Source organism: Neomonachus schauinslandi, chromosome 2, assembly GCF_002201575.2.
Source record: "Neomonachus schauinslandi chromosome 2, ASM220157v2, whole genome shotgun sequence".
In the NCBI taxonomy this organism is placed as follows: Eukaryota; Metazoa; Chordata; class Mammalia; order Carnivora; family Phocidae; genus Neomonachus; species Neomonachus schauinslandi.
In genome coordinates this window covers 159,097,387-159,123,228 of record NC_058404.1, presented here as the reverse complement: position 1 = coordinate 159,123,228, position 25,842 = coordinate 159,097,387, and the positions used below count along the sequence as shown (strand labels likewise).

Below are 25,842 nucleotides of genomic sequence, written 5' to 3'. Positions count from 1 at the left end.
TAGGTAACTTAATAACACAGAAACAAACACTTTTATGTTTTAAAAAAGCTTACATAAACAGGGGTTGGGGGCAGGTCAACTTAATATTTTAAATCTCAGATGTTACAAGAAAACACTTTTAAAAAATTGTTAAATCCCAATAAAGTAGAAAAAAGTGATAAGGTGATGCTTAGAATTAGATGGGCATGCTAATTCCGAAATAGTTGTCACCTTGATTCTTTTTTAAAAAAATTTTTTTTTTTTTAGTTTATTTATTTGACAGAGAGAGACACAGCGAAAGAGGGAGCACAAGCAGGGGGAGAGTGAGAGGGAGAAGCAGACTCCCAGCTGAGCAGGGAGCCCGATGTGGGGCTCGATCCCAGGACCCTGGGATCATGACCCGAGCCAAAGGCAGACGCTTAACGACTGAGCCACCCAGGCGCCCCAGTTGTCACCTTGATTCTTAAGCAAAATTGGCCCCTACAATGTTTCTACTTGATCATTTAATTCCAACTATGTATATATATTTATACATATATATGTGTATATGTTTGCAAATGATCAAGCAGCAGTTCATTAAAAGAAAATATAATTAATAAGGGTAAAAGGGTTGTTAGAATCTAAAAATTTTTTACTTCAAATGTACTAGGTTACTTGCTGGGCTTATACTATAAGGGCACTAAGTAGTATGAATCAAATGTACTTTATAATCAAATGTAGGAAAGCACCTTCCACAGACATGTTTTTAGAATCATTTTTAAGACATCTCAAAGACAGGTGGCAAAGCACTGCTAAACTGTCTCCCTTCATCATAATGAAATCTCAATTTCAGAGTAACAGCCAACATTTCAAAAACTAATGATCATGCACTATTGAGGGGTGAAATGATGGCTCTAACCACCAAAAGTATGACACTTTTTCACATTCCTATTAATTATTTAAGTAATGTAAGTACCCCGTTGCACAGGCGGGAAAGGTGAGGCACAAAAAGGTATGTATTTGTTGTTCTTGTTTTAAGTTTTGTTAGACAGGGAAGCCAAGGTCAAAACCACACTGAGAACTCCAGGAGCCTGACACTTTTGGGATATAATGGATTCAAGGTTTGCATGAAATGTTATATTTAACTCATGTCCTGTTTACATCACACCACCTTAGTCTAACCTCTTGCAAACTCTTTAAAGCGTGGACCTGGCAAATGCCACTCACCCCACCTTCTCTGACCAGGTAAAAAAAGGCTAGCTGATGCTTGTGCGTTAAAAAAAAAAAGAACAAAAAACAAAAGAAACACCAGTGTTGTAGTATTATTTACGATTAGCAAGGTTTCAATTATGAAAATACTCCACAACTGAATTTCAATAACTTTCAAGAAACATTCCACAAAATTCTCTAAGAATCTGTGGGAAGGTACAGTGCCTGACAATCCTCACTAAAACAGAAATTTACCTATTCTTTGCATTATTGTTGCTGATGCGAAATTAAATGTATATGACCTCGGAAGTGGTAGACTCAAAGTACTAAACTACTAAATAAAACTGAAAGGATCATCCAAATTCCTAGATAACACCAAAGTATTTATCTAGGATTGTTAAGGAAAGCATAGCACTTTGGTACTCTTTTCAGAACTCTCAAAACTTGTAAAGGTAAACATAAGCATGTGGCATTTTACATCGTTTCAAGGGAGTAACAACAGTAAATGGATAGGATGTTAACCACCACTAAAACTTCTTAACCAACTTTATATCTTGAAAAATCTTATCTGTCCCTACCAGCTACCACTCCAATTCCACAGGGTATTTTCCAGTGAGACAAGCTGTACAATGACCATTCTTTTCAAAGCATTCCAGACCATTCCCATTCTCTTGAATCATAATATCCTGCTTTTCCACTTTCTGTTTTTTAAACTTTATCCCTTCTTGTACAGATGAAACCAGTCCTCCCACTGACAGATATACAACACTGTTTGCTCCTACAGGAGGAAAGAGAGAAAAAGGAAAAGGTCATTACACTTCCTTTGGAAAGGATGAACTGCCTCAAAAAATGACAGTTACAAACAGAAAAACTCAAGCCACGATAAAAATTCCTCCTTTAGCCTCTTTAAAAGGGGGCGGGGGAAGGAAGAAGTATGTAATAAAACTCTGGGCCTTTATTATTTTATTTTATTTTATTTTATTTTATTTTAAGATTTTATTTATTTGCGAGAGAGACAATGAGAGAGAGACAGAGAGCATGAGAGGGAGGAGGGTCAGAGGCAGAAGCAGACTCCCTGCTGAGCAGGGAGCCTGATGTGGGACTTGATCCCGGGACTCCAGGATCATGACCTGAGCCGAAGGCAGTCGCTTAACCAACTGAGCCACCCAGGCGCCCTTGGGCCTTTATTATTTTTTAAAATATGAAATTGGAATTTAAGGGAGAATATAATTTAAAGTAACAGTGGAGGCTTCAAATCTAGAATGGATTCAGTAAGCTTCAGGAGTAATTTTCTTGATAACGAAAATAGACTTTGAAGTCAGGAAAATCTGGGTTCAAATATAAGCTCAAGGTCACTTACTTTTCCTAAGTCTATTTTTTCATTTATAAGATAAGGGAAACATGGCCTAACTGTAGAGTAGCTGTGATATTATTACAATAATATAGATATGTTCCTGGCAAAGAGTAAATGTTCACAATAAGATATCAATTGGGTGATATTCAAAATATTTAACTGGTAAGGCATAGGCATGTCAAAAGAAGCATCAGCCGTAATCAAGCAGTGTGGAGGTACCAAGGTACACTGGCTAAACATCTGTGTGCTATTTAAATACTTCATCTCACCTAATTTGAAAAGCAAATGTTTTATCCAGGATAACCTAGATCTCCAATTCTGCTGACTTCATTATTAAAGATAACTCTACAGTAGCTTTTCACTTTTCGATTTGTACCCACATCCAAATTATTCTATTAGAATCTGTGGTAAAATTATTTTTTTCTTGGGATCTGATCTTTGTAAGGCTTTAACTGATCTGCCTGCAGTTCCCTCTACCTGGAAAGCCTTTCTTCCTTTCCACCTGATCTCACCTTGGCCTTGGTCTCCAATACAGCATTTACCACGGTGTCTATATACACCAGGCACTCTCATTATTCAGGATAGTGTTCAATATCGGCTCAACATGTCATACAATACGTATTTTTAACAAATACTGGACATTGTTTTTTTTTTTATTACAAGTGTAAAGACTGACAAGCTTTGGATTTTCTCTGTTAATAAATAAAGTTTAGGGGTGCCTGGGCGGCTCAGTCGTTACGCGTCTGCTTTCAGCTCAGGTCATGATCCCAGCCAGGGTCCTGGGATCGAGCCCCACACTGGGCTCCCTGCTCGGCGGGAAGCCTCTTCTCCCTCTCCCATTCCCCCTGCTTGTGTTCCCTGTTCTCGCTGTGTCTCTCTCTGTCAAATAAAATCTTAAAAAAAAATAAAAATAAAAAATAAATAAAGTTTATAGAAATTTTAATACCTACCCAGATATTTCGCAAGATGTTCAAATTCAGGTTTATTGGCAATAAGCTCTTCTTTTGTTGGTATGTTTATTCCCATAAAGCATGGATATCTAATTGGTGGTGAAGCCACTCTAATGTGTACCTTGGAAAGAAATCATTTTCACATATTATTTTGACATGCATTTTAAGAATAATCGTGTAAGGGGCGCCTGGGTGGCTCAGTCAGTTAGGAGTCCAACTCTTGATTTTGGCTCAGGTCATGACCTCAGGGTCATGAGACTGAGCCCCAATTCAGGCTCCATGCTCCTCATGGAGCCTGCTTAAGATTCTTTCTCCCTCTCCCTCTGCCCCTAACCCCCTCACACACTCACAAACTCTTAAAAAAAAAAAAATCTGAAGAGATTATCAAATCATAATAACAGTCATAAAAAAGTTGGAAACTCATAATTGCAATTACTTTTTTTTTATTCATTTATTTACTTTTTAGAGAGAGAGAGCACACACACAAGCAGGCAGGGCAGAAGAGGCAGAAGGAGAGGGAGAGAGTCTCAAGCACACTCTATGCTGAGCACGGAGCCCAAGGCCAGGCTTGATCTCATGACCCTGGGATCATGACCTGAGTGGAAACCAAGAGTCAGACTCTGAAATGACTGTACCGCCCAGGTGTCCCTCATAATTACAATTATCTTTAAAGCTTTGTAGAAAGACTGCCACTGCTTTCCATGCCACTTTCTCCTACAAGAGACTTTATTTTTGAATCCATTCAACTATTAGTTGTAAATTACATCTCTTCAGTAATGTTTATTTTTTAAAATCACTTCTGTAATTTGAATTACTGAGATATTTAGAGTTAGAATAAGCTCTGAGATTTAAAAATATAACCCGGTGTGGCAAATTTATTACAATAGGATTTGCTCTGCATCTTCAAAAAGAAAAATACTCTAAAAATTTAAAAAGCACTCTATTTTGTGGTTTTAGTTTTTAAAATTACATACATGTTTTCCAAGTTACTGCACAGTTATTACTAAACCAACTTATATGAAAGATGACAATTTATTATATTGAACTATCCATTTTTATTCACTGTACTACACTGCAATTTTTATGCCAGTATCCTATTGTTAATTATCAGTACTTTAGGATATGTTTTAATATTACTTACCTCTTTTGCACCAGATTCTTTGAGCAATTTGATTATGGGTGAAATGGTATTGCCTCTTACAATTGAATCATCTACAAGAACAATTCTTTTGCCTTTAAAGTTGTCCGACAATACTCCAAATTTTTTTGCAACACCAAGTTGTCTTAACCTCATGTTTGGTTGAATGAAGGTTCTTCCTACATACCGGTTTTTACATAGCACTTCCACATATGGAAGCCCACACTGATAGACAAGAAATAAAAGGACAATGAGCAGCAATAAATAGAGAACCCTAGGTTCCTATTTTCTCTAGGTCATGCTTCCATTATAATATGTATACAAACATTTGAAATTGCTATTCTGAACTCTCCATTAACAGATTACAATTTTCCTTCACTATTTAAATTGTAGGGGAAAAAGGCAAAAAGAAATATCATTCAAAGTAATATACTCAGTGGGAAAACCAATTCATTTTGCCAGGAGTTATAATGCTTTTAAACAAATATTTCTCTGTCCTGGAAGGGAACACTAAGCGTGTGAAGACATGACAAAGAATAAATCACTGTCAGAAAAATTCACAGCAATTAAAAATTATCAGCAAGAAATGAATTAAAACCAGTATGCAAAGGATATACTTTCTGAGGGGGCAGGCAGGATTTCTCCATCTTTCAAGGTAATACTAACCTAAAATGTATGCATATTATTTCTTTTAAAAACTAGTAAGTTAAACTTTTCAACATAGTGAATGTTGAGCAGGACACCCCAGGATCACTATAGTTATATTATCTACCTAGTCATGAAAAATGAAATTAAGCATAGTACTAAAAACATTACATTAAAAAAAAAAAGTTTAAGAAAAAAGGGCGCCTGGGTGGCTCAGTCGGTTAAACGACCGGCCCTTGATCTCAGCTCAGGTCTTGATCTCAGGGTCGTGAATTAGAACCCTTGCGTTGGGCTCTGCACTTGGCACGGAGCCTACTTAAAATAAATAAATTTAAAAATATTACACAAAATGAACATAAATTGCTTTATTATCACCCATACTAAATAGGGAATACACCAGGGTACTTCAAGAAATAGGTTTTAATAAGTAAATATTACCACTAAATTCTATATATATTCATGATGTTACCTTTTTTGTTTTCCCATGATGTTATCTTTTTAAATGAAGAGGATCATTCTGCTAATCTTTGGGTGGACTCCACTATCATAGTGCCATTGAATGAAAAGGCTGGAAAATAACCCTTGGAAAGGACCCAGCATTTTCTTTTTCCTTATAATGTGTCGGTAAGTTTCTCTTTATATACAAGGATTTCTAATTTCAGTGCTCAAGAGCATTTCACTACATGTCCAAAGAAAATACCTTTCCTGCGTAACCAAGAGCAGCAGGTGTAGCAGATTCTGGAACAGTGCTAACCAAATCTGCATCCACAGGGGCTTCAATTGCGAGCTGCTGACCACAGCGATATCTTACTGTGTAAACCATTTGGTCTGGAAGGTTTGGAAAAGGAAATGGATTATTTTTACTTAACATGATATTATTATTCTACGAAAATTAGCTTGTTAGAATGCCATACATGGAGTATAAAAAGTAAAGTAAAATATATAAAACAACTAAAGTGGAAATACATAAACTGGGGAATTCACTATTCAAAAAAAAAACCCCTGGCCTTAATACACATCTGAACATCATAATCCTTACTCCTAAAAAGGAAAACAAAATCCAGGAATCAAATGAAAGGGAAAAATAGTGATCATATGACTTGTAGATTCAGTCCCATATCCACAACATGTAAGCAATGTGCCTCTAAAGAGCCAGGTAAGCCTTCGAACCAAGAACTGCCACGTTTCAGGGGCGCCTGGGTGGCTCAGTCAGCTAAGCGTCTGCCTTCGGCTCAGGTCATGATCCCAAAGTCCTGGGATCGAGCCCCGCATCGGGCTCTCTGCTCGGCGGGAAACCTGCTTCTCCCTCTCCCACTCCCCCTGCTTGTGTTCCCTCTCTTGCCGTGTCTCTGTCAAATAAATAAATAAAATCTTTAAAAAAAAAAAAAGAACTGCCATGTTTTGATGAGATAAATACAACACTTATATAAAAAGTTAAAGATATTTTATTTACCTTCAAATATACTATCTGGTCTTGCAAAATAAACATATTCAAAGATACAAAAAGCCATCGGGTTTCCTTCAGACCTTGGTATAATGTCAAGAGTTTGGACACTACGTTTGGTTATTTCCACGATTTCTCCAGGCAAGACTTCACGGTAATATCTTGGGAAACAATGTTGAAGAAAGAAGACTTTAAATAAACCAGTCCTTAAGACCGATAATAACATCTATTGTAGAGTACACAGAGAGTCCCTGCCCTTATAAAGGAAAAGTGGGGGCGCCTGGGTGGCTCAGTTGGTTGGGCGACTGCCTTCGGCTCAGGTCATGATCCTGGAGTCCCTGGATTGAGTCCCGCATCGGGCTCCCTGCTCGGCAGGGAGCCTGCTTCTGCCTCTGACCCTCCCCCCCTCTCATGTGCTCTCTCTCTCATTCTCTCTGTCTCAAATAAATAAATAAAATCTTTAAAAAAAAAAAAAAAGGAAAAGTGGTTCAGTTTAAGAGCTGGCTTAAAAAATTAAAAAGTAATATTCCTCCAGCAGTAAATCTAATATGTATATTACCCCTAAATTCTAATTTTGAATTTTAAAAAATAAAAGCCCTAAGTTTTACTGAGTTTTGGAAGAATAGAGGCTAAAGAGAACATTTTTATTCTGGCTTAAATTTTTTGATCATAACTATTCCTTGTTGAAGAGATTCTTGATTCTTGCTTTCTAAAAATGGGTCTCATGGGACTGAAAACAAGATGCCAGTTTCAGAATTAGAAGGTATTACAGGAACATTAAAGTCAGTACAACTGCTGAGTACAATGTACAAAAGAAACTGCATTTATAGATATGTCTTCTTGCAGACATCAGAAAGAAAACTTTCATTTAAAAAATTTTTTTATTGATGTGGAAAAAGTGAACATGCTGAGTGAAACAAAACTTACCTTGCACCAATTGATAAAAAGCTACAAGATTCTGAAGATACCACCCATCCTTCTATTTCTGAAGATTTTTTCTCTGTAAATCACAAGGCAATATAGTTAATGGATTCAAGAAATTTTACAAGAGGCTACCTATTTCAAGTGAGCAGTTAAACACCAAATAGATAAATTTAAAAAATCCATTTCTACAACTTTCTTTTTCCATTTCTACAACTTTAAGAGCACATGAATCTAACTAGAACTTAAATAAAAATTTGAGAAGAAAAAAAAAAACCACATTGATCTTCATTCAACTTGAGCCAAAGATAAAACTAATGATGCCAAAATTCTTTCAAAAACTGATTTCAATGTCTCAAACAGACGTCTAGTAAGTCAAAAAGAAAATCACTGAAATCATACTACAATCAAATGAAAAAGCTGGGCAAAGGCAATTCAGACAAAACAGGAATGTCCATTAAATTCTTTAAAAATGGTTCATCCTGGGCGCCTGGGTGGCTCAGTTGGTTAAGCGACTGCCTTCGGCTCAGGTCATGATCCTGGAGTCCCGGGATCGAGTCCCGCATCGGGCTCCCTGCTCGGCGGGGAGTCTGCTTCTCCCTCTGACCCTCCTCCCTCTCATGCTCTCTGTCTCTCATTCTCTCTCTCTCAAATAAATAAATAAAATCTAAAAAAAAAAAAAAGGTTCATCCTCAGAAATACTCAAAGAAATGAACGTTAGAAATTGCCATTTTTTTTTCTTTTTACCTAGTTCCTTCTCACTTATAAGCTTCCTATGCCTCAAGATTTGAGGGTGTGTCAACAGTAGGACAATGACTTGGAAAAGCACTATGAAATTACATTTCTTCTGAGGTGCATTACCTTTATCATTTATATCAGATACAGGCATAAGACGTCCAATGCATAAAGGACGATTTCCATAAGGATCTCGTACTGCATAAATAACATCTCTGTGCATTATAAGCAGGGAGTATGCTGTGGGTGCTTCCTTCATTAAGTTTTTAATCCTGAAATTAATTAAATAATTGAATGAATAACTTCAGTTATAAACACATGGAAGACAGAGCTCTTGTTACCAGAGCTATGAGCTTAGCCTAGTTTTACAATTACCTTGCTACCCAATCTGGGGTGCCATCTTGTTCCTGAGGAGGGGTATAGGCCAGTAACTGGGTAATCATTTCGCTATCAGAACTTGTTGACAAACCAATACCGTGCCGCAGAAGCTATTTGGAATGGAGAAAAGTGTAATCATTAGAGGGAAAGCTCCACCTGACCCTTCTTTACCCAACAGCCCACCATTATACAAAGAAATCAGAAAATCCCGCATTCTACTGTTGACATGTATATAGTAATGGAGAAGCACTGCTAGAGGCAATGGGAAGTCTCTGAAGGTTTTTAAGCAAGAAAAAAAAAAGTGTTCTAGGAAGCATAAAGAATAGCTTTTGAAAACTAAGTTTGAAGGAATGTAGACCTACAATAAAGGTGGGGGATAGTAGAGAAGGCACAAGACTTTGGAATTATGATGCTAACATTTTCAGCCCTTGACAACCCTGACCAAGAGGACACATTCTCTTAAGAGTGGCACACTACAGTGGGGACTCTCAAGCCAGGTTTGTTGGTGGTAGTGCTGGTGGCTACCCACCCTCACTGATTATCGCTGATCGAGTAGAATAAAGGAATTAACCATATTGAACAACTAAATGTAGAAGATGTAATAAAAATTGGTTGAACACTCTCATAATGATTACGAGGTTCTGAGTAAGACTGACCAGGATGAGAACATCACCACTGACATGTACAGGCTGAGTTTAAACTCATACTACACAACATTTTCAGTAGGCAGCTAAATGTGTAGAAGTGAAATCCAGCATCTGGGTAAGGGGTTATGTCTACAAAGAATGAGCTAGGTAGCGTTCAGAATTGAACTTTTGGTGGTTATCTCTAAGTGGGTGAGCTTTTTTTTTAATTAATTTTTACTTCATATTTATACTTTTCTGATTGTATGAATTAAAAAATTATTTTTTCACTTGGGGGCAAAAAAACATTTTATTATCATTATAATACTAGAGCCCAAGAAGAGGGCAGAAGAAAGCTCTGGGAAATAACTAAGGCTAGAATTGAAAATAAAAGGACAATGAGTGGTATGGAAGCATGGTTCTAGATATTTTCTACCCATCAAAATTCACCATAGTTTGACTTCTGTCACTAATTATCCCATGTAAAATGCCTGGTTCTAGAATGCTAAGGAGATAACTGTGTGTGTAGAACCATCCTGTTAATGAATACCACCTGAGGTTTTTATTTGCAATGTGACCAGATCAAGATTATTAGAATCCAATGGATGGAAGAAACTTGGTGTCAATAAATGAATGGCAAGAAAGGATAATTAAGCTATCAGGAATATAAATATACCAAGTAATTTTAAAAAAAGGAAGATGAAATGATGATGAATAAAGGTATAGGCACAAATTAACACAGAATGCTCCAAATACCATGCTGTGAACAAAAAGAACCTAAGTAAACTCTCTTTGCCCTTTCTCCAAGTGGTTTCCTGTAATTGTTTCCAAATCACTTTTTCTTATATTTGTTATCTTCAAGTTTATATTCTGTTTTCTTCTTATGCTTTGAACATAAGGACAAAAGCTAAAGGGATAGGAAGAGTCCATAAACCCTAACTTCTCGTTTCTAACAACAACCATATATTAACTTTTCCAAATCTCTACCCTAAAGCAGTACATTAGAATCATCTTAGAAGCATATTAAAATGCTGACTGACCACCCTCCCACCCCAGACTCTGGGGTGATATCTTAGAATCTGCAAGTATAACAAGTACTCCAGGTAATTCTAATACAGTTGTCCTTTGCAGTAAGTAACAGGTGGCAACAATTAGAAAATATCCTGCACCAAGATCCCCAATAACTTCATTTCATTCATTTATCCTAATCATGATAAAAAGCATTAAAAACACTTACCTTTTTCCTTAATTGAGCAGCATTTACCAATTCGCCATTATGTGCCACAGCTATTTTCCCGTGAAGTGTTTCAACAACAAAGGGCTGACAATTTTCTAATTCACAGTTTCCTGTAGTGGCGTATCTTGTGTGTCCAATTCCAAGGTTTGAAATATATAATTTCTTCAAATTGTCTTGAGTAAAGACATGATTTACAAGACCCATTCCCTTGCAAAGTCAAAGTAAAAGCTCATCTTAGAAAAAAAACAGACTTGTGGCCCTAGTCAGTAAAGGCTTTTAAGTTTCTGCTCAGGCAATCCCAAATTAGACAATGCACTTCACTTAATTCCTCTGTGCTCCAAATTCTAATCTTAAATAAGGACTAACCTAATTGTAAGAACCATAAAACATTTTTAGAAAAAAATTTGAGGTGAAATTCACATAACATAAAATTAACCATTTTAAGGTAAACAATTCAATGGCATTTAATACATTCACAATGTTGAAGTGCTTGTTTTATGAGTCTTTTCATTAAAACATTGAAGAACAGATGTAATAAACAATAAAATTTGTCAAATTTTTTAAAATGCATTTTAAAAATTCAAAGCATGTTAAAATATTTAAGTAAATGACCTGTTTCAATGAGTCAGTCTAACAAACTACCACGCGGAAAGAAATGCACCCTCATTTGACAAATGGAAACGGCTGATCAAAGAGTATGACTTCTATATGCAAATTATTTATTCAAATTTCCTTCCCCCACCAACATACGAGTTATCACCTGGCTGTTGTTATCTTTATTATCAACATTTCATTATGTTCAAATATACCTTGTGTGTTTTGAATGTTGGTACTGAATTCCCATCGCTGGTCACAATACCAGCACTCTCCTGACCCCTGTGAATATAAAAAGGCATTAACTGTTAAGTATAAATTTACCTCATTGATAAGCTTCTCTATGAAGCATACTTTCCTCAAGAGCATCCAGGAACTGACAACACATTACATGCTAGTGCCACTTGACTCATGATGATGTGACTAGCAAGCAGCAGATGATAGTGTCTGAGTTCCAACTAACACACCAGGCACTGTCCTAAGCATTTACATGAATGATCTAATGTATCAGGCTCTCACAACAATCCTTTGAAATAGATACTATGATTATCATTCCCATTTTACAGATAAGGACACTAAAGAAACGGAGGTTAAGTAACTTGCCCAATGTTACACAGAGAGCAGTGGCAGAGCCAGGATGAGAACACAGTCTGACTAGAGAACTTGTGCTTCTCATCTCTGTCCTATGTGACCTCTAAATAAAGTTGAGTATGTAGATATAAATGGAAATCTCCAAATAAATTAGCAGGTAAAATGCCTAGTGGTGGGTAATAGAACCATGAACAAAATTCATTTATTTTTGAGGTTTTTGCTTTGCTTTTCTGCACTTTCCACTTTTTTCTCAACACGTATCTATCACTTTAGTTATCACCAAAAAAATAAATGCTGCTTCTAAAAATCCTAAGCTGATCAGGCACTTTGTATTTCATTTCCTGTGTTAGTATTTTTTTTTTTTAAGATTTTATTTATTTATTTGACAGAGAGAGAGAGAGAGTGAGAGCAGGAACACAAGCAGAGGGAATGGGAGAGGGAGAAGCAGGCTCCCGCCGAGCAGGGAGCCCGATGTGGGACTCGATCCCAGGACCCTGGGATCATGACCTGAGCCGAAGGCAGACGCTCAACGACTGAGCCACCCACGCGCCCCCCGTGTTAGTATTTTTAAGGTGACGATATAGATAGAGAAGAAGGCCAAAAGCTAGGCCAGAGGTAGCATAACACACAGTAAGACTTAAGAGGATCTGTACTACTGTGGAGTATCAAATGATAAAGGTTCTAAATGCTCCACAATTTTTAATAGTTCTGAACAAATGCTCTAAACATTAACAAATTTTTGTTCCAAAGAATATATATCACGGTAGAAATAAAAAGTAAATCTCTAATATACGTATGTATACATTAATAATTAATATATTGACTTATTTGGTAAAATGGATCTTTTTCTAAATTACATGCTGTAGTTGTTTAGGTATTTTAATAACAAGAAAAACTACAACATTAAGGATACCCACAAAGCAAAAATCTAAAAAAATTAAATTTGAAATTTTATTAAATCATCAGTACATTAAATAGACATGCATAATACCATACATCCTGTAAGACTGGGTCATTTGTGACATAGGATTTCTTTAGTGAAATGATGTGGTCTTTAATGTTAACCTATGCTAGAAGACTAAATGATTCGTATCAGAGGGGGAAAAATTAACGTTAGCCATAAATCTTAGGGCAGAAAAAACCTCTGCCAACCACTTCTAAAATAATTTTTCTAAAATCAATCATTTAGTAAACCAGAATAAATTATGTAAGAAAAGAAATAAAAAAATGGTTTTCCTTCCCTTTCATCTCAAGGGTAATTTTCCCTTAAGGCTGAAATGAAAAACGTTAGGAATCATTTAGGTTCAGGCTTCTTTAATCACAAAGCCTGCTTATTTGGCAGTTTCTCAAGTTACTCCCCTCAGGCAGCTTGAACCAGTTAAACTAGATCTTTTCAGCTCTTTGGAGCTTATTGACAACCAGCCGTCTGGTTTCCTAGGAAACAAAACCTTGGCTAGAAATAGTGAATCATTTCCAGGTCACTTTCAACATGGAGAGTGGAGCAGGAAAGCACTGGACTGAAGAAGAGGTTAAAGCTTTGCTTAGTGTCTGGGCAGAAAAAAATATACGAGAACAACTTTATGGAACCCTGAGAAATAAAGGAATATTCATTTACATTGCTAAAAGGCTGCAAGCACTAGGAGTATACAGAGACTGGAAACAGTGCCGGGCAAAGTACAAAAATCTCAAATATGAATACAGAACAGTTAAATATGCTCATAACTCTGGAGACAGCTCTAAAACTATGAAGTTCTTCCATGATTTGGATGCAATCCTGCAGTATGAACCTGCCACACAATTAACAGAGGAAGATGCAAATGGCAGGTGCCTGGCAACGCTGAGCGAAAGTGCAGCTCCAGGGACCACTGAAGGTAAAAAGAAAAAGTAGCATTCTTTTGTCTTTACTAACAAACTATAAGAGTAGGGACTTCTGAGTCCGTATGATAAACATAGCCTGGAATATCATGGTTGAGAAAAACAACTGACCTGTTATGCTATTTCGCACAAGGTAAAAATTTTAAAAAGATTAAATACCTCCACTTTTTAAATCCGTGAAATACTGAAAAAACACACTAAAATAACATTAACTGCTTAAAAAAAATAACATTAACCACTAATACCAACTCTCCTTAAGCATGCCTGATACGGTTTTTGGAAAATGGACTGGGTTTTGAAAATATTTTAGGTTTTAATTTTTTAAGAGTGGCAAAAGAAAAAAAAATCTAATATATTGCTCCACTGTTGTTTCTCCACAGCTCCAAACAAGACAGAACTTTCTCCTCTGTATTTACGTTCCCATTTTCCTAAATTTATCAATAAAAGCACTAAAATACTAGGAACTAATAAACAACTTCATTACTCGTTTGGAAGAACAGTTCCATTTAAATAATCAGAAATAAAAATAGATTTGATAGATTAAATGATTTATGATTAAATGATTTAGATATTAAAACAAGGTTCTTGACCTGCTGTGTTAAGCCCAACTGTATTTACATAGAATTTGTTCAGTCTGCGGAAGCTGAATGTTATCACCAGGGAAAGCGGGGAAATCAGTGGCAGTAATGAGATTTCTCCCATAGCCAAAGTCTTACAGATTTTTTTTTTTTTTTAAGATTTCTAATTTATCTATTCATGAGAGACAGAGAGAGAGAGAGAGCAGCAGAGGGAGAAACAGGCTCCCAAGGAGCAGGGAGCCCGATGCGGGACTCGATCCCAGGACCCTGGGATCATGACCTGAGCCGAAGGCAGACGCTCAACCATCTGAGCCACCCAGGCGCCCCTACAGATGTTATTTTTAAGAGCAGAGTTGTTCAATTCAATTCAAAATCTCGAATACCTACTGTCTGCAAAGCACTGAGCTACTTGCACATGCATTCAGTGATGTGTAACCTCAGAAAGTAGGGCACCATGAATAAATGTAACATCCCAAAGAAAATGGTTTAAGTGGTAGAATATAAGATATCAAATGAGAAAGGGGGGTAGGGTAAAATGACAGAAGTTGAAGGTTAATTTGGCTAATTAGGTTAATCTGAACTTCATGTTTAAAGCTCAATAATAAATTTAGTAAAAAATCCACTCCACTTAACCTACTTTTATGTTTCTGATAACTATACCAAATTCTGAGAAAGCTTTGCAGTCATTGTCAAGTTAAACAGCAATAACATTATTTTATTCAATTAATCATCCTGCACTCTTCATCATTTAAATGCTTTAAATATTGATTAATGATAAGTAAACCACTCAGCTTCTGAAAAGCTTTGAATTTAACCAGAGGTTGGTGTTGCTGTAATTAAGATGTGGGTGCTAATATTTCCACTTTTTTTGCCCCTCTCTTGTGTCTCTGTGTCTCCTCCTCCTCCTCCTTTTCTCTCTCTCTTTCTCTCTCTCTCCCCCTCTCGTGTGTGTGTGTGTGTGTGTGTGTTTGTGTGTGTGTGTGTGTGTGAGTGTGTGTGTTTAATCTCCACTAAACCAGATCTCCTTCTAACCCATTTAAGTACCCCCATGGCTCCAAATTCCCCACTTTCACCTACAAGCAGACGGCCCATAATTACAACTTAACCTTGTATGTTTAAGGTATCTCAAACCCCAATTCTAAAACCACACTCTCTTCCCTCATTCAGAACTGATCCTCCTACAAATTGCTTCTACCTTACTATCGTTGTATGTCCAGTCACTTAAATGGAAACATTTGAGATACCCTTGACCTTTGGTCAATCACTAAGTCCTTAAAAAAAAAAAATCTACTGACATGTTTCATAAATTTTTTCTGTTCCATTCTCATTACCACCATGCAGAACTTCATCTGTCACATGGAATATTAAGATAACCTCTTAAATGGTCTCCCTACTTTCTAGTACCTTCCCACATATCATCCACAATGCCACGGGTTGTTATTCCTTAAACTTTTCAAATTATAAAATTGCAAGCATATTAGCATTTTGTTTGCTTTAATAATAATCTTTAAATTATACCCAGAACTAATTATAATTCAGGATTAAACGTTACTTAATGGTTCCATAATATTTGAGTGCATATATCAGAATTTATGTTTGCCCCCTTAGAGAAAGGTGCTACAATCAATACCTTTTGTCCATATTTAACATTATTACTTTAGGAGAGACTATCAGAAGTTCAATTATTGGTCAGAAAAGGTATGATTACTTTGAAACAGTGTTTAAAAAAAACTACTTTCTAAAAGAACTGTTCTTTACTAACAATGAGACTGTCCCTTTTTATAGAGAACTGTGTCGTACCAGATCATAGGATGGGGTTGAAGTAGGGGAGAGACTTTGCTAATTTAACAAAAGTATGCTAATTTAATAAACAAATAACTATAATGGTATATGCAATAAATAACTTATTTTGCATTTGTTTAATTGCTAGCGATATGGAACAGTTTTCTATATGTTTATTTTTACAAATTAACTGTTCGTGTCAATTGAGGTCTTAGAAATTGCATGATCTCTTTTGCCTTACAATTTTGGCTGACTTTTATTTGACCTACAGAATTCAAAAGCTTTTAATGTAATCAAATAGTTTTTGATTTAAAAAACAAAGTTTTTGATTAAAGTTTTTAATGCAAAGAGTCTTTTCTAAGGCTTAGAAAACCCTCCTTTCTCTAGGTCTGATTCATTTATAATGTCTTCTGGTTTTTCTATGGCGGAACCAGCAGAATTTTTATTGGTGTATGGTAAACCTTTGAAGAAGGGAAGAAAATGAATGTGCCTTTTCCACTGTTGGGATCAACCTCATGCAAGTGGTAAGGACAGAGGATCTGGTTCCCTCTGTTAGGCAGCAGGTAGCCTGACTGAGCCTTGGCAAAAGACTCAAATACAAACTCTTAAGAGGCTTCGTGTTTTGGAAATTGTAATCATCCTCAACCTCTGAATACCTTTGACCTACTGCTGCCACCGAATCCCATTCCTTCAGTGACCAAATTTCCGCCCTATTTCCCTCTTCTTACTTGATACAAATGCATCAGGAGTAATGACTTAAGAGTTTCAGTTTATGGGCGCCTGGGTGGCTCAGTCGTTAAGCGTCTGCCTTCAGCTCAGGTCATGATCCCAGAGTCACACGGGAAGACTGCTTCTCCCTTTCCCACTCCCCCTGCTTGTTTTCCCTCTCTCACTGTGTCTCTGTCAAATAAATAAATAAAAATCTTATAAAAAAAAAGTTTCAGTTTAAAATCTCCCGAGCATGGGACCCTGGCATACAATTTTGGGACTGATGCTAGGAATAATCAACCTAAGAAAAAAAATACCCCTGAAGAAGCTGGGAAGAGAACTTTTCTTTTTCACTCTGGCCTATATGTTTAGCTCCAGGCTGTTTTCAACAAACATAAAACTAGGCCCTAAATCAGATAACAGAATAGCAAACCATTACCTTTCCTTGTTGTTCTCATGACGCTCACATGTTACATTAACTAGGTATATCATCTTCCACACTTCTCTTAAAGAGAATTCTTATGTAACTACAGATTTTTATTTTTCATATTCCCAACTATATGCCATTTGAAAACAGTAGTGCTTCCCATATTTTTCATTCGTTATTCTATTTTAAAATAGGAATCCCTAATATAATCTTTAAGATGACAAATACTCCTTTTCTTATTCTTTAATGGAATGCCTCTGAATAGTGAATTGTGATTTTAAATGTTCGTGCCATTAAAATCATGCCTAATATTTGATCTCCTAATGTAAAGTTAAATCGAATGCTATTTGTTACTCAGTAAACCAAAATTGAAAAAAACATATGGAAATGATATAAGCTGAATAATAAATCTTTGATTCAGAAAATTACAAAGAGTAATCAAAACGTACTGAACTACCTCCTGATCAGTCTTCAGCCTCATTGTAATTATAATTCATCTTCATGTGCCAACTGAATCCAAAATTCTATGTTGGGTTCCTTTGAAAGATATATTTTAGTTTTTCCTCACTATTACCCACCTCTTTTGATTACTCTAAAAAGTAGTCTGTGCCTCATTTTATGAAAACATCCAAGCCATAAAACCAGGAGATCAAGAGGGGACCGATTTCATTTTTCAAGGTTGGCATGGTTCTTTTAAATGACACATTCCTTGGTCCATTTAAATATAACTTAGATTAATTTCTGGAAAGTTTAGTATTTACCAATCAGCTGATTATAAAAGATAAATTTAAATTTTAGCTATTTGACCAAATACGCCAATTAAACAAGATTTTCTGATTATCTCATTACAAGACCTCTGTTTTACAGTGCTACTATCATTTACCAAGTGCCTATTATGTTGAAGTACCTAAATTACAGAAATAAAGAAAACACTTCATTTTTTTTTTTTCCAGAGAGAGCACGAGCGTAAGAGGGGGTTGGGGCAGAGAGAGAGAGAGAATCTTAAGCAGGCTCCATGCTCAACGCAGAGCCTGGCCCAGGACTCCAGGATCTCATGACTCTGAGATCGTGACCTGAGCCGAAATCAAGAGTCAGATACTTAACTGACTGGGCCACCCAGGCCACCCCAAGAAAACATCTCATTTAAAAAATGTAATTTGATTTGAAAACGAACCACAATCCATCTCTAGAAACATAAAATTAGCAAACAAATCTAGTGGAAGTTCAAAATCAACCATCTCAATGGATGGAAGAAATTAAATTTTCTTTATATAGATAAGTATTTAAACAACATTATACCACTTTATTACAAAATGTGTCTCACAAAGCTATAATCCTTCAAGAATATGAACAAATTTAGCTCAAGCTCTAGCATTCTCAGTCATTATTAATTCAATTTTTATCTTCTTCAGAACTTACTCTAAAAGGAATTCTGTTCTCTTTCCAGGCAAAATGTCAGTTACATTACAAGATAAGGAAGACCTCTCAGGAAATCCTTTACTTTTGGTTTCTCCTATCAGACCAATGGAACTAGGTACAGTATTGTGGGCCAAAAATACAATGAAACTGATCAAATTCTAAATCAGAAGATTGGTTTCTAAGAAAAATGCATGATTTTTCCTGATAGAAATGTTATGTTTCCCTCTTTTTTACCAATGTATACTAAAAAAAATCATTTCTAAAATAAATGATTTAACAAAACATAAATTGCCTAGTAATATTAGCCTTCATATTCACAACCTTTATTCTTTAAACATAATAGAGAATATAATGGTCAAAATTATACATAGTAGGTGCTTAATATTTAATGAACATGTCAGTTTAGCACTCCTGAGGTCTAAGACAAAGAGAACTCTATATTTGAAAGTAAATACTATCAAATCAATAAGGTCAAGGATGGTTTTATTCACCCAATTAAAGTCAATATAAATCCCCATTTTGCTTCTAAATTTTTACTGAAAGTTGTTAATTCAAGTAAGGAAAAATACCGAAAAGCATTTCAAAACAAAGACATTAAACACACCACAAAATAAAAACAGCTCCCTAAACTTCAGGTAAATGCTAAAAAGTGTTTTTTTAATGACTTACATTATAGATACTGCAGTCTGAACTACCTTTTTATTAAACATAAACATGAAATCTGAGAAAAACACAAGATAATGTGGCTGTTTAAATAACCAATATAACTTCAAGTAAAGTCATTACCATAAAATGAGTTGCAAAACTATGCTAGAGATGTAACATAAAGGTACCATGCTAGGATTTCTAAGTGGGGACATTCTGCTGAAGGCATTATGGAATTTGTGACACACTTCCTTGCATTAAAAAAATCTAATACTTCACTTAAAATGACATTTGGTCTTTGACCAATGGGACATCTTTTATTTTCATAAGGAGTAAGAAGGACCAGTTGTTATAATGTGACTCTTCCCTTTATTCATGAATCGTCTTGGTTCTCAGACCTGACTGCACACTAGAATCATAATCTGGGGATGAGGGGTAGGAGTAATTGCAAAGTAGTCATTTACAGAAGTTCCCCAGGAGATATTGATATGTAGCCAATGGATCATTAGATTAAAAGAGGAGATAAATTGCTCCCACCGATCCTATCACAAAACAAAAAACAAACAAAAATTGCCCTCAATGAGCCACTTTCTAATTGTGTTGCTTTCTACAAGTAAGTAATACAAAGTTATATATTCAACATTCAGTATATACTGACATACACACCATATACCAAAGGAGCGGGATGGAAGAGTAAGAAATAATAGAAAAAAAAGATGATCAAAACGTGACTAATTAAAAACACAACTTTTTTAAAGCCAGTCACTGTCATGGTAAGAAACAGATTCAGGTTCTGTATTTCATTTCCCCATTAGCTTCAGAGAAAAGCTAAGCTATGATTTGTACTCCATCACCTAAGGAGAAAATTTGTTTACTAAGGTTGCATCCAATTACTTTACTTATCTTGTTTTATGTATGTAACCTATGTACATATCTCTTTCCCTCCCCACCCGATACAGGTAACTCTACATCAATCATGGAACCCTCTATTAATCCAACTTTTATTCCAACTATAGCAAATGAAGGAGGAAAACACTGGACTGTGCCAGAAGTCAGGGCTCTAATTGGCATCTGGTCTGATATAAGTATACAACAACAACTAGAAGGAACAGTGAGAAATAAAAGGATATTTGAACAAATTGCTGCCAAGCTTCAGAAATCTGGAATAGAGAGAGACTGGAAGCAGTGCAGAACAAAGTACAAAAACTTAAAACATGAATACAAGATTGTAAGAATGGCTCAAGACCAAGGCATAACTAAGAGTATGAAATTTTTTACGGAGTTGGATGCTATTCTGGGACATAATAAAACAGAAAAATCACAACAATGGGAATTCCAAGATGAAGAACAAGCTACCGGATGTGCCAATGTAAAAACAGAAGAGGATCAGACAGGTAGGAAGGCAAAGAAAAGTAATCTAAACATCAGGTCACATCATATGAAAATGTTAGTAGCATGATAACGTGAATATAATCTAAGTTAAACAGGCTTCACTATATTCCAAAGCTAAAGGTTGAATTTATCATGAAACAGATTTAATGTATATGCAATCACCTCCAGAACACAGAGAATAGTACAAAGTTATACATAAGGATGAAATAAAATTGATTTCCACAAGTTTAAAAATAGACCAATTTTACTAAAGTAAAACTGCAACTCTAAATGGCAGAAGTTAAAGTTTTCATATTAACTATAGTAAAATTGAGGGAACAGAAAAAGAACATTAAAGAACTTAGAAAAATAAAAAAACCCATGAGAATGTCTTTGAAGTGTAAGTTCATCTGGGACACATCATAAAAGTTCTTTAAAACGAGTTTAACCCAAAGGATTGAGAAACAATACACACAGAGATATGACAGCATGAAATAAACTAGATGAGTTCTAGACCAAGAGTCAGGAAATCAAAGTTCTAGCTCAGTCTTTGTGGAATCTTGAACCACGTGTCTCCTCTAGACTTGACAAGATGTTCTTAAAGACCTCTACTAACCATAAAGTTTCTAGATCTTAATATCTGCCTTAAACAATGCAGTCCTAATTCTCAGAGTCTGAATGTGTATCTAGGGGAAACAGAGGCAATGACAGAGAGTTAGGATTGAGAAATGGTGGTGAGAAGTCCTGAAATCTTTCGCTGGTGGAGAAGAAACTGGTCTGCTAGAGAACTATACATCTGTCCCATTAAAATTAAGATGACTAGTGGTAAAGTTGCCCAACAGCAGCAGCATGATTATGTTCAGACAGTAATTGCTAGAGATACAGCTGATGGTGATTCTATCAGTTATATGTCAGAAGACCTCGTTAGAGACAACACCAGATATCTATAGGAATCTAAGACTAAAGATGTTTAAGGGTGGGGAATGTAAGCTAGAGAAAAGCAAACAACCACAGTATTTAGCATTCAGTATTTTTTTATTTATGTTTAATTTTAAGATTTATTAACTTGACAAAGAGAGAGAGACAGAGAGAGAGGGAACACAAGCAGGGGGAGTGGGAGAGGGAGAAGCAGGCTTCCTGCCAAGCAGGGAGCCCGATGCGGGGCTCGATCCCCAGACCCTGGGATCATGACCTGAGCCGAAGGCAGATGCTTAACCGACTGAGCCACCCAGGTGCCCCCCGGTTTGTTTTTTTTTAAAGATTTTATTTGAGAGAGAGAGAGAGAAACACGAGTGGGCGAGGGGCAGAGGGAGACGGAGAAGCAGACTCCGTACTGAGCAGGGAGCCTGACACAGAGCTCGATCCCAGGGCTCTGGAATCATGACCTGAGCTGAAGGCAGACACTTCACCAACTGAGCCATTCAGACACCCCCATCAGGTTCACTTTAAAAGGGATAATAACATATTAGAGTTTAAAACACTATCCTGAAGGTGAATAAAACCAAACCACCATATATCCCACTATATTCACACAGTCATTGCTGGAGATGCAGCTGAAGATGACTTTGTCAGTAGTATGTCAGAAGACCTAAGAGAGGGAGATGTAAAACAAAGTCCTGGTACAGGTAAAACAGTATTTTTTGTTTTTGTTTGTGTGAAAAAATACGTAAGATGTTATTATATGATGTTGCTATGGACTGAACTGTGTCACCTCTAAAGTCATATCAACGTATGTAAGAGCATTTGGAGATGGGGCCTTCTTCAGGAGATAATGAGGTTTAGAGGTCATGAGGGTGGGGACCTTATGATGGGTTTTATGATTCTATTACATTTGATGTATAATATATAATAATATAATAAGATGCTATAATAACTAATTTTATAAGAACATATACAAGCTTATGACATTATATGAAGAGTAACACTCATATTTACGAAATGCAGAAATGGAAGGTGAAAATTGTTAATGACAGTAATGTTCCCTATAGCTGTGGTTTTCAGAGTAAGCAGCATCAGGATCATCTGAGAACTTAGGCATGCTCAAGTTTGTCTGTTGAACTGTCCTATGGTTGAGGATACTAAAGGGGTGAAGGAAAGTAAGTGCTTTCTACATGATGGTTTGCCTTTTACACAAACCAAAATGATCAATAGGGGGATCCCCCCAAGCAAAAGCCTAGCTAGCCATCACAGTCCTCGTACATAGTCTTTCAGTTTAAAGCTTCATATAGCCTTGGAAAATGTAAAGATCATATTGATTAACAAACCAGGTAATCAAATTCCCCACACTCTTGGCAAACTTCTTTGTCTGACTTATCAGATACGACAGATTAAAAGCTCAGTGGGAGAAAGGAAAGCTGCTAGAACAGTGAAAGGCAAAAACAGGGAGAAATTAAGGAGACTAATTCGATAGGAACATGCAGCTGACTAGGGGTATGATAACAAAGGTAAACAAAACTCTGGGCTCCTAAAGTTTCTCAGGGCATCACAGTAACGACCCTGTCGTTAAAAGTAAAAAAGTTAAAATCAGATTGTGTTTAATAAGTCAGGAAGATTTCAAAGGAAATAATTAAGAACTTTAGCATCCAGATTTTAGCTTGTTAGTCCTCTGGACTCAAGTACAATACCTCAAGATAATTTTTTATATGTGAAGGGAAAACATTAAGTCAGATATAAACTGACAGGGTTTTTAAAAATTGTCTGGTATGTTTATATGTTAATTTGGAATATGTTTAAAAATATGAAACAGGAAATATTTATAGTCATTCTAGAAATTAAGCTATTTTAAACTTTCACGTGAAAATAAAAGCAAAGGTATAAACCCACAAGAGAAGAAATTGATTTTTTAAATTATTTATTTATCAGAAGATTTTACTTTTATGTAATCTTTATACCCAATGTGGGGCTTGAACTCACAACCCCGAGATCAAGAGTTACATGCTCCATGAACTTAGCCAGCCAGGCACCCCAGGAAAAAAATTAAAATAGGAAAGGACTTTCAGCACATCTGCAATATACAACTATTGAGGCACAAATCGCTGCTCCACTATTTAAAGAAGATTGTTGTATTGAGAAATAAAGATATGGATATTTATCTTCAGGAAAAAATTCACATCAAATATTCTTTCTTTAAAAACAAAACACAGAGGCACCTGGGTATGCTCACTAGGTTAAGTGTCCAACTCTTGATCTCAGCTCAGGTCTTGATCTCAGGGTCGTGAGTTCAAGCCCTGCACTGGGCTCCACGCTGGGCATGGAGCCTATTAAACAAACAAACAAACAAATAAATATAAAAACAACATAATAAACCGATGAACATTCATGTAAAAATAGGTAGAGGTTACTTCATTTTGATTTTATATTTTTACTAATGAAATATTGGAATCTGAGTTGCTATTGCCCCATATCGTTAACATTGACACTTGGTCATGGAACTTATCTCCCAAAAGTAATTTTTTTACCATCTTAAATGTATGCTATAAGATTCTTACTTTGGGTGCCTGGGTGGCTCAGTTGCTTAAGAGTCTGCCTTTGGCTCAGGTCATGATCCCAGGGTCCTGGGATCGAGTCCCGCATTGGGCTCCCTGCTCGGGGGGGGGCCTGCTTCTCCCTCTCCCTGCCATTCTGCCTCCTTGTGTTCTCTATCTCTCCGTCAAATAAATAAAATCTTTAAAAAAAAAAAAAGATTCTTACTTCAAATAAAAATCTAACTGGAGCTGTGGACCCCCTGGATTCTAGATAACTAATTAGTTCCCAATTTAGAACTCCTGGAGATTCTGGTCTAGCCTGTTACAGGATGGGTTCAGGCACCTATATTTTTATAGAAGATCATCAAGCACAGCCAAGGTTGAAAACCACAGCTAGGCTGTCAAATTTAGAGAGTAAGGCCAGCAGAGGGCTGAAGAAAGTAAAACATAAAATCCAATTTGATTCCATTTAGGGGAGAAAAATTAGCCAATTCCAATTATCACTTTAAAAAATGCATGACTAAAGGGCACCTGGGTTCGGCTCAGGTCATGATCCCGGGGTCCTGGGATCAAGTCCCGCATCGGGCTCCCTGCTCGGCGGGAAGCCTGATTGGCCCTCTCCCATTCCCCCTGCTTGTGTTCCCTCTCTCGCTGTGTCTCTGTCAAAGAAATAAGTAAAAGCTTTTAAAAAAAGCTTATTTCTTTGACAGAGAACACAAGCAGGGGGAGTGGCAGGCAGAGGGAGAGAGAGAGGCAGACTCCCCGCTGAGCAAGGAGCCCAATGTGGGGCTCGATCCCAGGACCCTGGGATCATGACCTGAGCTGAAGGCAGACGCCCAAACAACTGAGCCACCCAGGTGTCCCAGAAATAAATAAAACTTAAAAAAAAAAAAAAAAAGCATGACTAATGCAATATGAAAGAAGCTAATCACTGGGAAGAATCACAGAACTCCTGGGCTATGCCTACCTATTATAGTAAGTAAAAAGAAATGGCCCATGAAAATTGAGTAACTACATCTTTGGATCTAAAATAAATTTATTTTTCTCCCTGCCTGACGCATAGGCAAGAGATGATAAAAGGAATCAGAAAGTTAGCAGAAAAAGGACTGTCTAAAGAGGAAATCTGTGTTCAACAGTCTTGTCAGTTTCTTCTCTTCTGAGTAAACCTAAAATTGACTTAATTCATTTCTAGTATCAGTTGCTATTTATATATGAGGTGGAATACTTCAATATCTTCGTATTCTCACAAGTCACTGCTTTCTAGTAGAGGCAGTCAAAGGTAGATCAATTTTAGCTCCCAGGGGTGGAGACGGGCATATATATATCCTTTTGGAGGTTACTCTTAGCCTAAAAATCTCAAGTCAAAGACTACATTGTTCTTTTAAGAATAATCTTAAAACTGTCTATTTTGTTTTTGGCTGTGGTAAAATGTATTTCCAAAATTAAGATATTCACTATCCCCACGACTTCACAAAAATTAACAATGTGATGGCCAGCAGAAGGCATTAAATTATCTATTGTTAGTACCTCAGAGGCTATGCCAAGTTTTTTTGTTTTCTCCAATTGATGTATTTCTCCAATTCATTTATTTTGGTTTATTTGTAACGAAAAATTGGAAATAATTTTCTTTTTTTTTAAGATTTTATTTATTTGAGAGAGAGAGAGAATGAGTGAGAGAGAGCGCGCACATGAGAGAGGGGAGGGTCAGAGGGAGAAGCAGACTCCCTGCTCAGCAGGGAGCCCTATGCAGGACTCGATCCAGGGACTCCAGGATCATGACCTGAGCCGAAGGCAGT

General features: G+C 36.5%; 2 protein-coding genes across 3 annotated transcripts in view; one reads left to right on the top strand and one right to left on the bottom strand.

The window, feature by feature from the left end:
- Positions 1 to 357: 357 nt before the first annotated feature.
- The window catches only part of PPAT (phosphoribosyl pyrophosphate amidotransferase), a 37,032-nt gene continuing 11,547 nt past the window's right edge, over positions 358 to 25,842 (bottom strand). Inside the window, exons 2-11 of the mRNA XM_021701590.2 lie at positions 11,402 to 11,468; positions 10,593 to 10,799; positions 8,730 to 8,842; positions 8,481 to 8,626; positions 7,626 to 7,698; positions 6,708 to 6,859; positions 5,955 to 6,082; positions 4,613 to 4,834; positions 3,472 to 3,592; positions 358 to 1,945 (exon numbers count right to left, since the gene is read on the bottom strand). Of these exons, the coding sequence (XP_021557265.1) occupies positions 1,749 to 1,945; positions 3,472 to 3,592; positions 4,613 to 4,834; positions 5,955 to 6,082; positions 6,708 to 6,859; positions 7,626 to 7,698; positions 8,481 to 8,626; positions 8,730 to 8,842; positions 10,593 to 10,799; positions 11,402 to 11,468 (1,426 nt within the window). The 3' untranslated portion in view covers positions 358 to 1,748. The remainder of the gene's footprint in view (positions 1,946 to 3,471; positions 3,593 to 4,612; positions 4,835 to 5,954; positions 6,083 to 6,707; positions 6,860 to 7,625; positions 7,699 to 8,480; positions 8,627 to 8,729; positions 8,843 to 10,592; positions 10,800 to 11,401; positions 11,469 to 25,842) is intronic.
- The window catches only part of PAICS (phosphoribosylaminoimidazole carboxylase and phosphoribosylaminoimidazolesuccinocarboxamide synthase), a 52,435-nt gene continuing 39,859 nt past the window's right edge, over positions 13,267 to 25,842 (top strand). Inside the window, exons 1-2 of one of the 2 annotated variants that reach the window (XM_044912946.1) lie at positions 13,267 to 13,648; positions 20,171 to 20,605. In XM_044912946.1, coding sequence (XP_044768881.1) covers positions 13,267 to 13,648; positions 20,171 to 20,605 — 817 coding nt within the window. The remainder of the gene's footprint in view (positions 13,649 to 20,170; positions 20,606 to 25,842) is intronic. The other variant, XM_044912947.1, reaches the window with a different exon arrangement.